We start from the raw sequence: 14,401 nt of genomic DNA, 5'->3' as shown, positions 1-14,401 counted from the left end.
GTATCAGAACATGTTATTATACCTCAAACTCTAAGGAAATATGTGCAAGAGTTTCAGCATGTTGATGGTTTAAATTCTTCATATTTTGTCTGTTGTGTACATTGTTAATGTAATATTGTTAAGAAGTAAATAGAAAACAAATTATTTATGTATCTGCTGGAATATGTGCTTTTCCTTGTAGGTATATGACATATAAATGATATCATTTTCTTTTCAAGGAAGTCAAATGATACAACGATTAGTTAAGCCACATTATTTCCATAAGGATTGAACTGAATATTAGTTTTCATAAATTCATATTATCACCATCCAATTTTCCAAAGTAGCAGGTTTCTTGTTTCATGTCCACCATGAAGGGGTGTACTCAATTAATGGACATATCACTCTGTCAAGATTGGGAAAGGTGCATTATGCAGATGTCACGAAATGTGACAAAAAAATTGAAAGCATGTTTCTTAAAACTTGGCCTTTATTAAACTCTGTACTGAGCTCTATTTTATTCTCACATTACAATACACCAGCTTTGCAAGTGGAAGAGAGAAAAAAAAGTTTGCTTTGCTTTTAGAAAGTTAAGCCATTGTCAAATTATTCTCTTCCATTACAAGTATGGAAGAAAAAAATCCTTTGTAATAACTACTACAATTTCACGCTGTCAAGAAATATAAAAAAAAACTCAAAACATAAAAAGAATGGACATTGATTTGTTAGCAGTTCTATGGAATACTATTACAATCCACCTCAGGCCCACTGCTGTTCTGAACCACAGTATCATAATATACAAACATTCTAGAGCATTCACACTATTACTCTACAGTATATTAAACATTGGGAAGGGACACCAACTCCTTACAATGTACAGTACAAGTATGGATAAAAATTGATAAAATAATCACATCTGTACACAATATATGTGCAAACTGTATCCTTTAAATACATGGTTCTGGAAGAGTTGAAATATATACAAAGTATGCAATGGAGTCACCCCATGGCTGTACCCAATGAACTGAACATTTTACACAGCCACCTAATGGTAACCATAATTCCTCGTAGTTTTGTTGTTGTGCTATGCGGTTTTAGTTGTACAATGTTGGATTGTAGAGAATTTGGCATAGTTTCAAAGGTTGGACCAGCTTTGTTTTACAGGGCAAAAAATAAACTTTTTTACCATTAGGCAGTGTGACCATAAAGCTAGACAACTGAACCCCACAGGATACGTAATTCAGGACAGGCGACCCTGCTTTTGAAATGATTGAAATCGTGATTCAAGGTTTGTAACATCTTGTAAATTTGAGCCAACAAACCTGGAAAACTGAACCAAGTCTGAAAATATCTTTCTTTCTTGTTTTAAAAATACATAAAAAATACAAGTATTATGTCCATTGCCTTGTCTGAATAAATATACTTAACAAGTTGCAAGATAATACAATTTTTTTATTTTACACAAAATTCTCAGGTCTAGAAATTTTTGTTAAATAACTTCATTGCTGTGATATATTTGAAACTTTTTCGTAATAAAATAAAAACTCTGCAATTACATATAAAAAGAGACAAAATAGTCTTGCTACAGAAATTAGTCTACTGAAAACCAGCTTCTCCAATGACTGTAAACAGTACAAAATTTAAATAAGAAATCTCATTTGCATAACTTGTGTGCTCAAAATCCAACAGCAAAATAGCGGAAGACATTTTTCATTAGTTTCAGTTTTCAATACACTAAATTTCCTGTAACAATCTATTTTGTCCCATTTCCCAAATTACACAAAATAGGGCACTCTGCTCACTGTGTACTTTGGCAGTTCAACATAGCTAATGCTCCCACAACTAAGACTGAATTGGAACTAACCCAACATATGAACTGAGCTGACTGGGCTCGTATTTTGCATTAACCGTTCCATTACCAACAAAGCTTTCTTCTGGCGCAATATTGTTCTGCATGTCTTCCGAAAAAAATGATCACATTCATTTTATTAATTCACTGAGAGGTTTCCACAAAGTGCTTTGTCATGTAATAGAGTGGACAGTAGTCATCAGTGAAGTAAGTCACATCTCCAAATTACATTCAACTCTGAAACTTGCAGTGCTAGAGGCACTGGAAGTTAACCAGGTGGAGTAGGAATCATTTTCTTGAATTCCACCGGTAATGCACAAGTCCAATCAGCTGAGTGCTTCCTATGCTAACGTTCCAAGGCTTTTAGCACTTGTGTCATGGCAGCAGCTGCTGTGGAAAAAAGATAGTGAAGTTTGGAGGGGTGCTTCATCACCTGCACTCTACTGCCACACTATTCTGGGCTGGTGAGGAAGAAGTCGGACTCATTCCGGTTTCTGAAGAAGCAGAGGATGTGCCTGGAGCTGCAGATATAACTATAGGATAAAAGATAATGAATTAGCATCTGTATAAATAGATCTGTATAAAATATTACATAATCAATGCTGTATATAATAACATTGTGAAAGGTCCTAAGATCTCAAAGCTTACAATAGATCATTCGGTTCATTGAATTTTCAGCATGCCAATCCCAGAAATATATGCCCAATTCCAACTATGTCATCAAGAGACAAGTCAACGGAAAATCAGATGCTTCCCACAAACAAGGGTGGGAGAAATTCATCTTAAAACCTGGCAAGTCACCAAGTTTTGTTTGGCTGGTTTGACAGAAAGAAGAGTTGGAATCTGGGGAGTCTGTCATCTTGGGTAAGAAAACATTAAAAAGTGAATAAATGAGTAAGAAATTTTTTATTTAAAGAGCTAACCACATTACAAAAATTATCACTGTAAAGAATTACTGAATAGAAACACTCAATGACTGATGCTATTTTGGCTAATTTCATGTTGAATACTATGTTTATCAATTTCAATCACAATTACTCTACAGTCAATATAAATCTTTACAAAAATGTCTGGATCTCAATTGAGAAACACAATGGTATCCAATCACTTTGAAGAAAAACAGAAACGAACTGTTTAAGATTATTTTGTCTTTCAATTAAATCTCTCTTTGTAATACTTAGAAATATTTTTACATGGGTTGGTCTTTGTTCGGGATATAGGAGAAGGTTACCAGGAATAAAGAGAACATTATGATTCGTGAACTGCAATAAATGGAACTGTGCAGGGATCTGTACAAGCTCAACATTTCAACATAAACACTAATGATTTGGTTGAAGGAGCCGAGGATCGCATATCCAAATTTACAGAGGGCACTAAAATTTGGTGTGATAGTATGCTGTACAGTTGCAAGAAGGGAGTTATAAAGGAACATTATGGATGAAATAAGTAGGCAAAATTACATCAGATGGAATTTCAGTCCAAGGTAAAGGACAGACAGAGAGATAAATCAGAATATTTTCTTTAGAGTGGAAGATCAGGAACTTTGGAGGTGTTCAAGCTATTAATAATTAGTGCACAGGTACAAAAAGTAGCAAAAAACACACTTGCAATGTTGGCCTTAATCTCAAAAGGAGCTGGAATATAAAAGGAAGGAAGTGATACTTCTAACAGGGAGAGCTTTGATGTGATCCCATCTCGTACACTTTGTTAAGTTTTGATACCTCACTCGAAAGGATATGCTGGCCTTGGAAGTGGTTTTCGCAAATATTCAGCGAAATTAAACTCATTTAAAATGGTTAGATTTTATCTCAAAGTTGCATAAACCTTGTTTAAATGACAATAGAGGTTAGAAAATTAAGACGCAACATTATTGATTTTTTAAAATGGCAAAATATTCAGTGGTTTGGATACAGGGAATTCATTCTCTCTGATATAGAAAAACGAACAAGGAAGCACAATTTTAAAATCAGAACTGGACCAAAAACAAGAAAACACTATCACAGAACTCGTGGAAAATCTGGAATGCTTTACTCCAACAGACTCCAGATGCTGGGCATATTGAAATGTTAAAACTGAGATTTTTACGGGAAATGATTTACCCCGAAGAGTGCACAGATATTTGCTAAGCTGATTGAGTGATCCAATGACCTGCTCATGTTTGATTGTAGGGAAAAAAAACACAAGTATTAATTTTGCCACTCTACAAGTCATGAATTATATAGGATGTTACCTTCTCTCTCTTTCTTTTTTAACCTTTTTCTCCTCCTGTCTATGGATGCTACTTCAGATTTCAAAGACATGTAATATTTTCTGATCTCCTGTAATTTATCTTGTAGGAAAGCTATTCGTTCAGCAGTTGTCAGGTTGTTAAGGTCAGCTGTTGAAAAGAAATGGAATTAAATCTGCACATTTTAAAAAAAAGTTCCCAAATACATGGCAATAAACAGGCATGGATTTCAATTGTATATTATTCATTGTTCTTTATTAACATAAAATTTTCAATTCCATCTCCAGGAAAAAAACTTAATGGCCAATGTTTGATGCCTTTCTTTATCCATGCGAAATTGCACCCATTACGCTGGGTCAGTTCTGTGTTTATTAACACAGGGATAAATGTAAAATTATTCATTTTTAGTTTCAAAACTAATTCATTTCACAATTGTAATATAAGTACACCATTGGACACAGAAATTAAGACTATGTGAGTGAATTTGAGACAGATTGTAATACATTGAATAGGGATGAATAGATGAATCCTTTCATTAGGCTAATGAGCAAAAACCAAACTATCACAGGTGCTGCATCTAAAAAAAAGTGCTACAAAAAAAAAATCAGTAGGTCACACAGCATCTGTGAAGAACTAAAAGATTTACTCAAACTAGTCAGTAATCATTGCAGGAGATCTACTAGACTTGTGAATGTTGCAAACAACTAACATGAGGTACAGGTACATTGTTCTAACTGACCAATGAAAGATATGGAAGAACAACAACAACACAATTATTGTTCAATTTCCATGGTCCGAATAAACTGTAGGAATACTGGAGGAATGGGTCACATGACTTCCATTAACAAATCGCATTTATAAAAAGAAAAATGGTCAGAACTTGCCAGATTGTTCAGAACACAAAAAAATCAATGTTTTTTCTTTTGGCATCGGTTACGAGGTAGGTTAATTTCAAGCATCAGCATCGTATGTAAAGCTGCATCTCTGAAGCATTTTTTTCAAAATTACAAACATACAGCACCTTGCCAGTACAACAACCTTCAAGTTACTATACACACCTCCCAAAAAAAATTTCACTTGCAACTGGCCAGGTGTTGCCATCATAAGAGAAGAGGAACATTATTGATTCTGGCAAATCCTAATGGACCAATGATTGTTGTTACTCAGAACAACAGAAGTGCTTGTCAGGTGAATTCTTCCAGGGTGAATGAGTTTAAATAATATTAAGTTAAGAGGGGAGGGCCTTTCAGCAAACTGGGATGCAAGTCTTCCAAAACCAGGTGATTTCTTCATTCTGTGCAGAGTCAGTTATTCCAGTACTTCTGCTTCTGAATTTTCACAATATTCATTACCTCTACCATTCTGCTTCCACTAATAATTTGACAGATTGTATCAATGTTTATCAAGGAAAAGCAAAGTACTTGATAATCTATCTGCCTTGTTCTGGATCTTTGAGCTTCTTCTAACAGGATCTATGCTACTTCCCACAACCAGTGTATTATTTACATATTGGTAAGTGACTTTTGGGATCCCCTTTATATTGACAGTCATTTTATTCTCATAATTATCTCCACGAGTCTTAATTTCTTCTTCACCTCCCCCCCTTAATATATTTAATCTCATTTTCCCTGAAAAAATTCACCTGACAAGCATCATACACTTTTTTTACTGTTTCATTCTATTCTCTATCTCCTTTGTCATTCAATGAGCTCTGTATTTGGTTCTCCTTCCTGTCAGCCTTCTTTCAATTAAGAAACTCTACTTAAGGTTGTTCCTTCCCTTCTGTATTACATGTCAAAACCTTACATGATCCTCATTCTTACCCATGTCCATTTGGCCCATCTCATTCCAGCATCAATGAAAAAAAGCTTTCCCACCTCTGTTCAATTAATGCCTATCCTCCAAATATAGCAATAGCAAACAATGATAATTTGTACATACAGATTTTTAACGCACAGCAAATCACAGATGCGAATCAAGGACAGTCCAGACCATGTTCATCACGGGCAGTCAACTTTATTGGTCAATTATCACCAACTATTTGCCATTTGACTGAAGTCAAACCAATTTAACAGGCTGGCTAATTCAAGCATCCACTGTTCAGACTTATTGTCTTACATACATTAACATAATTTAGAATCAAATATTCCGCTAGATTTGTTTAAGTTTGCCATAAAAGTTGTGGTCATTGTGAAGGCAGAGATCTCTAGATCTGTCAGCTGTCCAGTTATAAGTCATACTATAAATTTTTTTACTGACATCCCTTTAATTAACAAACACAATTTAATCCTTCAATACTCCAACATGAAGAGTGCAGCATCTAACACCAAAGAAAACAACGTGACAAGAGTCGGAATCTACTAAGCAAGGGGCGGCATGATGGCTCAGTGGTTAGCACTGCTGCCTCAGAGCGCAGATGGGATGCTCATCAGAGAGTCAGTGTGGACTTCTTGAGCCGGATGATCTGTTTCCACACTGTAGGGATTCTATGATTCTAAGTAGACAAACATTCACGTTTGGAACAAGAATGAGCCAATCAGCCCCTTCAGCCTGCTCCATCATTCAAAAAAGATCATGGCTGATCTGATTGTAACTTTAAGCCTACATTCCTAACTCCCTTGATTACCTTTCATCCCCTTGCTTACCAAGATTGAATCTATCTCTGCCTTAAAAATCATCAGAGACTTCCTTTCTCAAAAGACAGTGGAAGTAGACTTCCAAAGATACAACGCCCTCTAAGAAAAAAAAACTTTGCCTCACCTCTATCTCAAATGGGCAATGCCTTAGTTTAAAGCAGTGACTCCTCATTCTAGATTTTCACAAGAGGAAATATATTCTCCACATCTAGCCTTGTCAGGAACCCATAGGATCTCATATTTCAAACAAGTCACCTCTTATTCTTCTAAGCTCCAACAGATACAAGCTGAGCCTATCCGACGTTTCCTGATAAGACATCCTGTCCTTTCTCGGTATTAAACAAATAAGCCTTCTCTCAACTGCTCCAAAACATCCTTCTTTAAATTAAGTGACCCATGCTTTACCCAGTACTTGATATAATGGAAGCATAACCTCCTTACTTTTGTATTTCATTCCTCAAGAAATGATAACATTCAATTAGCTATCCTAACTACTTGCTGCACCTGCATAATAGTCTTTTGTGATTCATGCACTCAGATACTCAGACCCTCCTGCAATCTTGAAAACTGAGCCAGCAGAAAAGATTCAAGAACATGAGTACTGAGTCAGAGGTTTTTGTGTCTCACCTAAAAACTCATGCACAAGAAATCCAGATACATCTAATGCCAGGTGGTCCACATTAACAGCAATCCATTCATTTTAACTGGTGGAGACGTCAATTGACCAAAAGAAAATACAATAAACTAAGAAGATTTACTTCAAATTCCCACTTCACCCTCTCATATCAACTGAAATAACAACTTGAATAGTAATACAATGTTTTCTTACTGAGCTGAAAACTCCATTTATATGTCCTAGGAGATGCACCATCAGTTCCATCTTTCTCCTTATCCTTTTCCCCATCTTTACTATTTGGAGAAGTTCTTGAAGGAGACCTGCCAAGTTTTTGAGACTTATTTGAGCTCTTCACTGGAGTGCATTTATTGGAGTTTTCCGTGACTGCAAGATCCTCACTGTCACTGCTATTGCCTTTTTCAAAAAAGAATCAGAATTAAAAATGTTCAATTATTTAGAAAACACAAAACTTTGCTTTTAAGTTCTGGCTTCAGAGCCTACCAGTTCCATTTTTATCAGTCTTATTGGACACATTTGATCGCTTGTGGCTACGCTTTTGTTTCTTTGCTGGTGTCCCATTGCTGCTGTCACTTATTCGTTTCTGACCTACATAAAAGTAAAAACAAATTAATGCATATATAAACCAGGCCACTGCAAATCAACTGTGCTATTGGTAACTGAGATTGTAGTTATTAAAGACCCAACAGATTTTTACATAAATATCAACATGTTCATGCCGATAATTATAAATCTTACTTTGAAGACATGGTATAAATCAAGGTCAATTCCAGATGGTCTTCAGAGTTGCTATCAGCGGATTTTGTTTCTAAAAGTGTGCATTATTATTTAATTAATTAATTCAAAGTGTTTGATCAAAATTTTAAATCTCACCTGAATTCGACTTGGATCATTCCTAACATACCCAATAAAAGTCAAATTGTACTCTCCTAGCTTGGAAGGCCATACGAAAATAAATCATTTTAAAAATTAATCTTTTGTTTTTTTGTTTAAGTCTTGTTTATCAGTCCAATTAAACTATTCTCCTGAATGCATTCTAATGGTGCTATTGTTACCTATAAAAGCTGGCAATGATTTGACCACTTGGCTGCCCAAGGGTTTGAAAGGAAGTGGCCGCAGAGACAGTGGAGGCAATCATCAAAAAATCCAGAATCTGTTGGATTCCAGGAGGGTTCCAATGGATTGGAAAACTGTTAATGTGATGCCCTATTCAGGAAGGGAGGGAGATAGAAAGCTGGAAAATACAGGCAAGTTAGCCTAACATCTGTTGTTGGGAAAATAGTAGAGTCTATTATTACAGAAAAAATAGCATGACATTTAGGAAAGCTTAATGAAATCAAACAAAATTAATGTGGTTTGTAAAAGGATAACCACGTTTGACAAATTTGCTAAGAGTTCTCTGAGGATAATGACAAGCAGAATTGGTAAAGCGGATTCAGCAGATGTAATGTATTTAGATCTCCAGAAGGCATACGATAAGCTTTTGAGAAGATTTGTAGCATGAGTTGTGCATAAGGTTGTAGACTTGCTCGCTGAGTCGGTGTGTTTGATTGCAGACATTTCGTCACCCTGCTCGATAACATCGTCACTGCGCCTCCGGTGAATCATCGGTGTTCTGTCCCGCTTGTTATTTTTTGTCTCGGTTTGCTGGGGTGGTTGGCATCACTTCCGGTTCTGTTTTTCAGTGGTTTGTATATCAGGGCCAGTTCAATGTGCTAATTGATGGAGTTCTGGCTGGGATGCCAGGCCTCCAGGAATTCCCTGCCATGTTATCTGTTTGGCTTGTGCTATAATGGAGGTGTTGTCCCAGTCAAACTTGTGTCCCTCTTTGTCTGTGTGAACTGAGACCAGTGAGAATTGGTCGTGTCTCTTGGTGGCTAGTTGGTGTTCATGTATCCTTGTTGTCAGTTTTCTTCCAGTTTGGCCTATGTAACATTTCTCACAGTCCTTGCATGGTATTTTGTAAATTACATTAGTTTTATTGATTGTGGGTATGGGATCCTTGACGTTAGTCAGTAGCTTTCGCAGGATGATTGTTGGTTTGTGGGCTACCCTGATACCTAGGGGTCTGAGTAGTCTTGTGGTCATCTCTGATGTACGGTAGGGTGACTAGTGTGTCTGGCCACATTATGTCACCTTGTTGTGATCTGTCATGGAGGTAAAGTTTGTTACCTCCACGACAGACCACAACAAGAAGATACAACACGGCCAGACATGCTAGTCACCCTACGTTACATCAGAGACATATCAGAGATGGACACCAACAATAATGGAGGGGTCAGAGACTGTAATGCATCCAAATTTGTTGTTGATACAAAAATAGGTGGGATAGCATGTTGTGATGAGGATAGAAGAAATCTACAGAGAGACGTAGATAGTGAGTGAGTGGGCAACAACTTCAAGATAGTGTTTAATGTAGGAAATTGTGAGGTTATACAGTTTGGTAGGAAGAATCAAAAGGCAGACTATTATTTAAATGAAGAAAAATCCAGAAAAGTTCCACGCAGAGGGATCTGGGTATTCTTGTGCACGAAACACAAAACATTAGCACACAGGTCGAACAATTAAGAAGAAACATGAAATTTTGGCCTCTATTGCTTAGATACTGTAGTGTCTAAGAAATTTACATTTTCGCAGTGTTGCAGCTTTAAGTTTAATAGATGATTCATTACTGAGAATATTTATGATTTTTTTCTAATTCTGCTCCCATGTAACTTCAAAACCCCTTGTCATCACAAATCAGAAGATATTGTTAATACATGAAAGCGTCACCTAATGAATTAGTGAGAATGAAAATGCAGTCCCAGAAAATCATAAGTAGCCCTCAAGTAAATCTCAAAAGGAGTCCTCAAAAAACACATTTCACATTCAGCGTGTGGCACAGAGACCAGTGAAAGGCAACATAAAAAGTGCCCCCAACAAAATTTGAAACAGACTATCCAAGTGATCAAATACTTCAGAATTCATCCCATAGTTGGAACAATGTTCCTTTTGTAATTACCCACCTTTTTCCTTGGTCTCAACTTCTTGCACGACAATGCTGCTGCTCGAGCTCGTACTGGCATCAAACCCATTGGCAGACTCACTCTCACACAATCCTTCCTGTGATTCACCAGCAACGCTGTCCACCTCAATGGTGATGTCACTTTCACTTTTTACACTACGAACCTCATCCTGATGAAGCAGTGCTGGGGAAGCAACTGGCAAAACCTGCTGCACTACAGATACAACAGCAATAACTGATTCAGGGGAATTGGATGCAAAAGTTCCAGCATGTAAAGCTTCACTGCTACTTTTTTCTTTTTCATCAAAGTCATCTAAATCTACTTCATGGCAAACTAAAGCTTCTGGTCCAATTGGAGGCATTATATCTTCATCGGTTTTCAATGAAATATCCTCTTCGACTTCTAAACAGGGAGCTTCCATTTCCTGTTTCACACATTGGTCTGTCGCAATCTCTAAGGAAGAAGCTTCACCATTTTCAAGTTCTAGCCTTTCAACAGTTTTAGATTCTTTACACTCATCTGCAAAGTACTCTATTTTCTCAATACCTTCATCTTTTACAGTTCGTAGTTTGTCTTCATTTTCTATCCGCAGTCTTTTATCAGGTGTTAACTTCTCCGGAGATTTTCTTTTTCCTAGCTTCTTCTCATCATTTGTAAGTTCATTTAACAAGCTTGTATCTATGGCTGGAATGGTTTCTTCAGGCACACTAGGGCCAGATAGCTGCTTGATCTCTGAGTTTTCTAATTTTTCCATGTCTTCTCCACCTTCAGCAACTACGTGATTAGCAAGAACAGACTTGGTATTGTCTGAATACACATCTCGTGTCCTATTCCTTCTTCCTTTCCCCTTTGGAGACTTGTCAACGATCTCTTTCCATATATCTTCAGCCTGTGTCATCATTTTCTCGTTATCAGTTTGTTCTATGCTTTCTGCTTCCTGTTTTACTGGTGTAGTTTTTAAACCATCCTCGCATGGTTGTACCCTCAGTTCTTGCAGACAAGAATCTTGGAGTTTTCTCCCCTCAGGTTTTTCTTCTTCATCTAATTTCTTTGTGGAAACAACTTCCTCTTTCACAGACTTATCTGCTGCAGTTTCTACTTCACTTTCATCTGAAGAACTGGTAGACCCTATAATGAAACATGATTTAATTCCAAATTAAATATTTAGATTGAAGTGAAAACAAAAATGCAACATTACTATATGCATTTCAACTAGTATCTTATCTTAGAACATACAGAAAACAATGGAGGATGCAGAGTTAGAGGACGAGCAGATAGCTAACATTAAACCTATATTTATACAGAGGGATGGAATATGTCTCTGTCATAATAGAACCTACTTAACTTCAGTGGTAGGATATATCATGCAATCACTACTAAAGACTAGAAGAAAATTTAGAAATTAGAAATATTATAATAGCGAGCATGAAGTTCAAAAGCAAAATCTTGCTCAACCAACATATTAGAATCTTGAGGAGGTGACAAAGAGAGTATACCATAGTGATGCAGCAGATGTAACTTATCTAGATTTTCAAATAGTCTACTTTATACATCAACAGCTAATGAATAAGAATAGAGTATGCAAAGTCAGGGACAAGTTGCAGAATGGATTGGTAACTTGCTTCAGTACAGAAAGCAAACAGTGGGAGTAAAAAGTAGCTATTCAAAATTGTAGATGATGGTGGTCACAGTGCTGTCCCACAAGGATCATGCTCAAGCTACTGCTGTTCATAATTTACATGAATGATCTGGACTTCAGATTCAAAATACAATGTCTAAATTTCCAGATTACACCAAATCGGAGGCGATAGTCAATCTGGAGGAAGAGGAGGACTGTAATACATTACACAAGCACATTCTAAAATAGCAAAATGGGCAAGTAATTGACAAATTAAGTTCGATAAAGAAAAATGTGAAGTGATAACTGAAAGTTGCAATTGTCCCAGAAGACCATAGAACTCCCTCATACTTCAGTACAAACCCAGATTATGAGCTCAATTCTCTGAAGTGGGAACTTGTCTTTTGTATTCACCCTCCAAATTCACCCTGCCCCCTCTCTGGCTTCTGTTAAAATGCTGAACAAAAAACTCATTTCTTCAAAAATGTTTTTGGTTACCTTTCCTCAACCATCTCTTTCAGTGTGGCACAGGGAACATTTTCTCATATTACAAGGAAACGCAAATTATTATTTTGTTTCTGCTTCTTGAAAGCACCATTGATGACCCCTTCCATCACTTTACTACTTGTCAGGAACAGACTAATGGGGCAGTAATTGGCTGCATTAGATTTGTCCTGCATTTTGCTTACAGAATGTTTCTGGACAATGTTCCACATTTTCAGCTAGATACCAGTGTTCTAGCTTGAACTTCCTGCATCAGTGTTTTTGCTGTTGTTGCTGTTTTTGGGCCAAACTGATGGAGATAGTAGATTGGATTAGGCAATGTTAGGTCTTGCAATCATCAACTCCTGTCAAGGCATGGGTGATGTGGTCCCTCATTTGGATAGTGATGTGGTCAAGCAGATTCCAAAGTCCAGAGCAAAGGTGTTGCCACAAAATCTTTCATCTCTGTGCCATGTTATGTTGTGTCTATTATGGCCAGGTCAAACTCTGGGGCATTTCATCAGGAAGAGGACTCCTTGTTGTTTACCTTCCCAATGCATTCCTTGCCCTCACTTCTTTCCCGACAGTCTCCCCACACCCCTCCAAACTTGGCATTAAAATTACCAAGGAGAATAAGCTTGTCTCCCTTTGGGACATGGCACAATGACTGATCAAGGCTGAAGTAGAATTCCTTTCTGGCCTTATCCATTGTTTCTAGGGTTGGAGCATACGTACCGATGACTGAGGTGTAGTTTCTGGATGAAGTGAGCCGAAGTGTCATGAGCTTACTTACCCAGTAGGATGGACTCACTGAAACAGTTAACTAGCTTGTTTCTTTATAGTGAAATCAATGCCATGGAGCATTGGTGCTCAGATTTACCCTTCCCTAGCATGTAACTGTCACCATGTTTTCGTGTTGACGTTCTCCTGCTCATTGTGTCTCCATCAGGGCAATGAAATCAATGTCATAGTGTTGTGGTTTATGAGCTATGGTTGCACTGTATCTGTCAGGTTTTTAGCTGCTGGAGTTGTTCTTGAGGGTCCGGATTTCCAGGTCCCAAATTTCATTTTGAGGGGTTGAAGGGGCCTGGGTATGGGATCTTTAACTATAAAGTTACTGTTGCACACAGATTGTAACACAGTTCGACCAAGGTCTTTATCCAGCAACAGGCTTCACTGCACAGATGAGGATTAAAAGACAATGTTGTTACTCTTAAATCACCCTATCTTAGGAGCCCACAGTACTGTTTCGACTGTGGGTTGTTATTGAAGCAGACTGGGTGCTCCACATCAATAATTGGAGCAAGGCCAACAGTGGTGAGGAAGCAGAGGGATGGATTGGACCAGCTGTGGGGATAAAGGCAGGACAGATGTAGTGAGAGAGCAGCAGGTGCCGCCACCACCATCAGGAGCTAACGCAACGTATGAGGTCACAGGGACGCAGGTAGGTAAATGGTCAAATCAAAAGTGCGATGGGAAAGTTGGAGCCTTTCTATCCATGACATCATTGATGAAGGGAAGCCCAAGAGCTTGAATTGTGATATTAAGAGTGCACATCAGGCATGGAAGGGAGGATTTGTTTGTCCGTTTGTGAAGAATGTGGCTTGCTGTAGCAGCAGGTTTTGCTGTTTTTGCAGGAACTGGTTGCTGGACTCACTATGTTCCTGCTGCATCCAACCCACTGCGGGCATTGCTGCATCCCTGCTGCATCTGTCTCACCTTTGTTCCTACTTCCTGTCTTGCTCCAACCATTTGCTCCCTTGTTGTGTTCCCACTGCCTTTGTCCCACTTTTCTCCATACTTCTAGCTTTGCTTCCTCCATTTGCATCTATCCCACCTTTATCCTCACTGCTGGTCTCACTACGTCCCTCATGGCTCCAAGAAGACAGCCATCACAATTCAAATATTCAATTCATGAAAAAAAAGAAAATCACTTTTATTAATGAATCTACCTGGTTCACGAATGTCCT

The 14,401-nt window shown here is 37.7% G+C and overlaps 1 protein-coding gene across 2 annotated transcripts in view; it reads right to left on the bottom strand.

Annotated features, from left to right (window-relative positions):
• Nucleotides 1–451: 451 nt before the first annotated feature.
• arid4a (AT rich interactive domain 4A (RBP1-like)) overlaps nt 452–14,401 on the bottom strand; it is a 150,143-nt gene continuing 136,193 nt past the window's right edge. For both annotated transcript variants that reach the window (XM_048600280.1, XM_048600281.1), the window contains exons 21-25: nt 10,331–11,458; nt 7,809–7,913; nt 7,521–7,721; nt 4,059–4,205; nt 452–2,361 (exon numbers count right to left, since the gene is read on the bottom strand). In XM_048600280.1, coding sequence (XP_048456237.1) covers nt 2,258–2,361; nt 4,059–4,205; nt 7,521–7,721; nt 7,809–7,913; nt 10,331–11,458 — 1,685 coding nt within the window. In that variant the 3' untranslated portion in view covers nt 452–2,257. The remainder of the gene's footprint in view (nt 2,362–4,058; nt 4,206–7,520; nt 7,722–7,808; nt 7,914–10,330; nt 11,459–14,401) is intronic.

Source organism: Rhincodon typus, chromosome 8, assembly GCF_021869965.1.
Source record: "Rhincodon typus isolate 14 chromosome 8, sRhiTyp1.1, whole genome shotgun sequence".
NCBI classification, from domain to species: domain Eukaryota; kingdom Metazoa; phylum Chordata; class Chondrichthyes; order Orectolobiformes; family Rhincodontidae; genus Rhincodon; species Rhincodon typus.
This window is presented reverse-complemented; position numbering and strand designations above follow the sequence as displayed.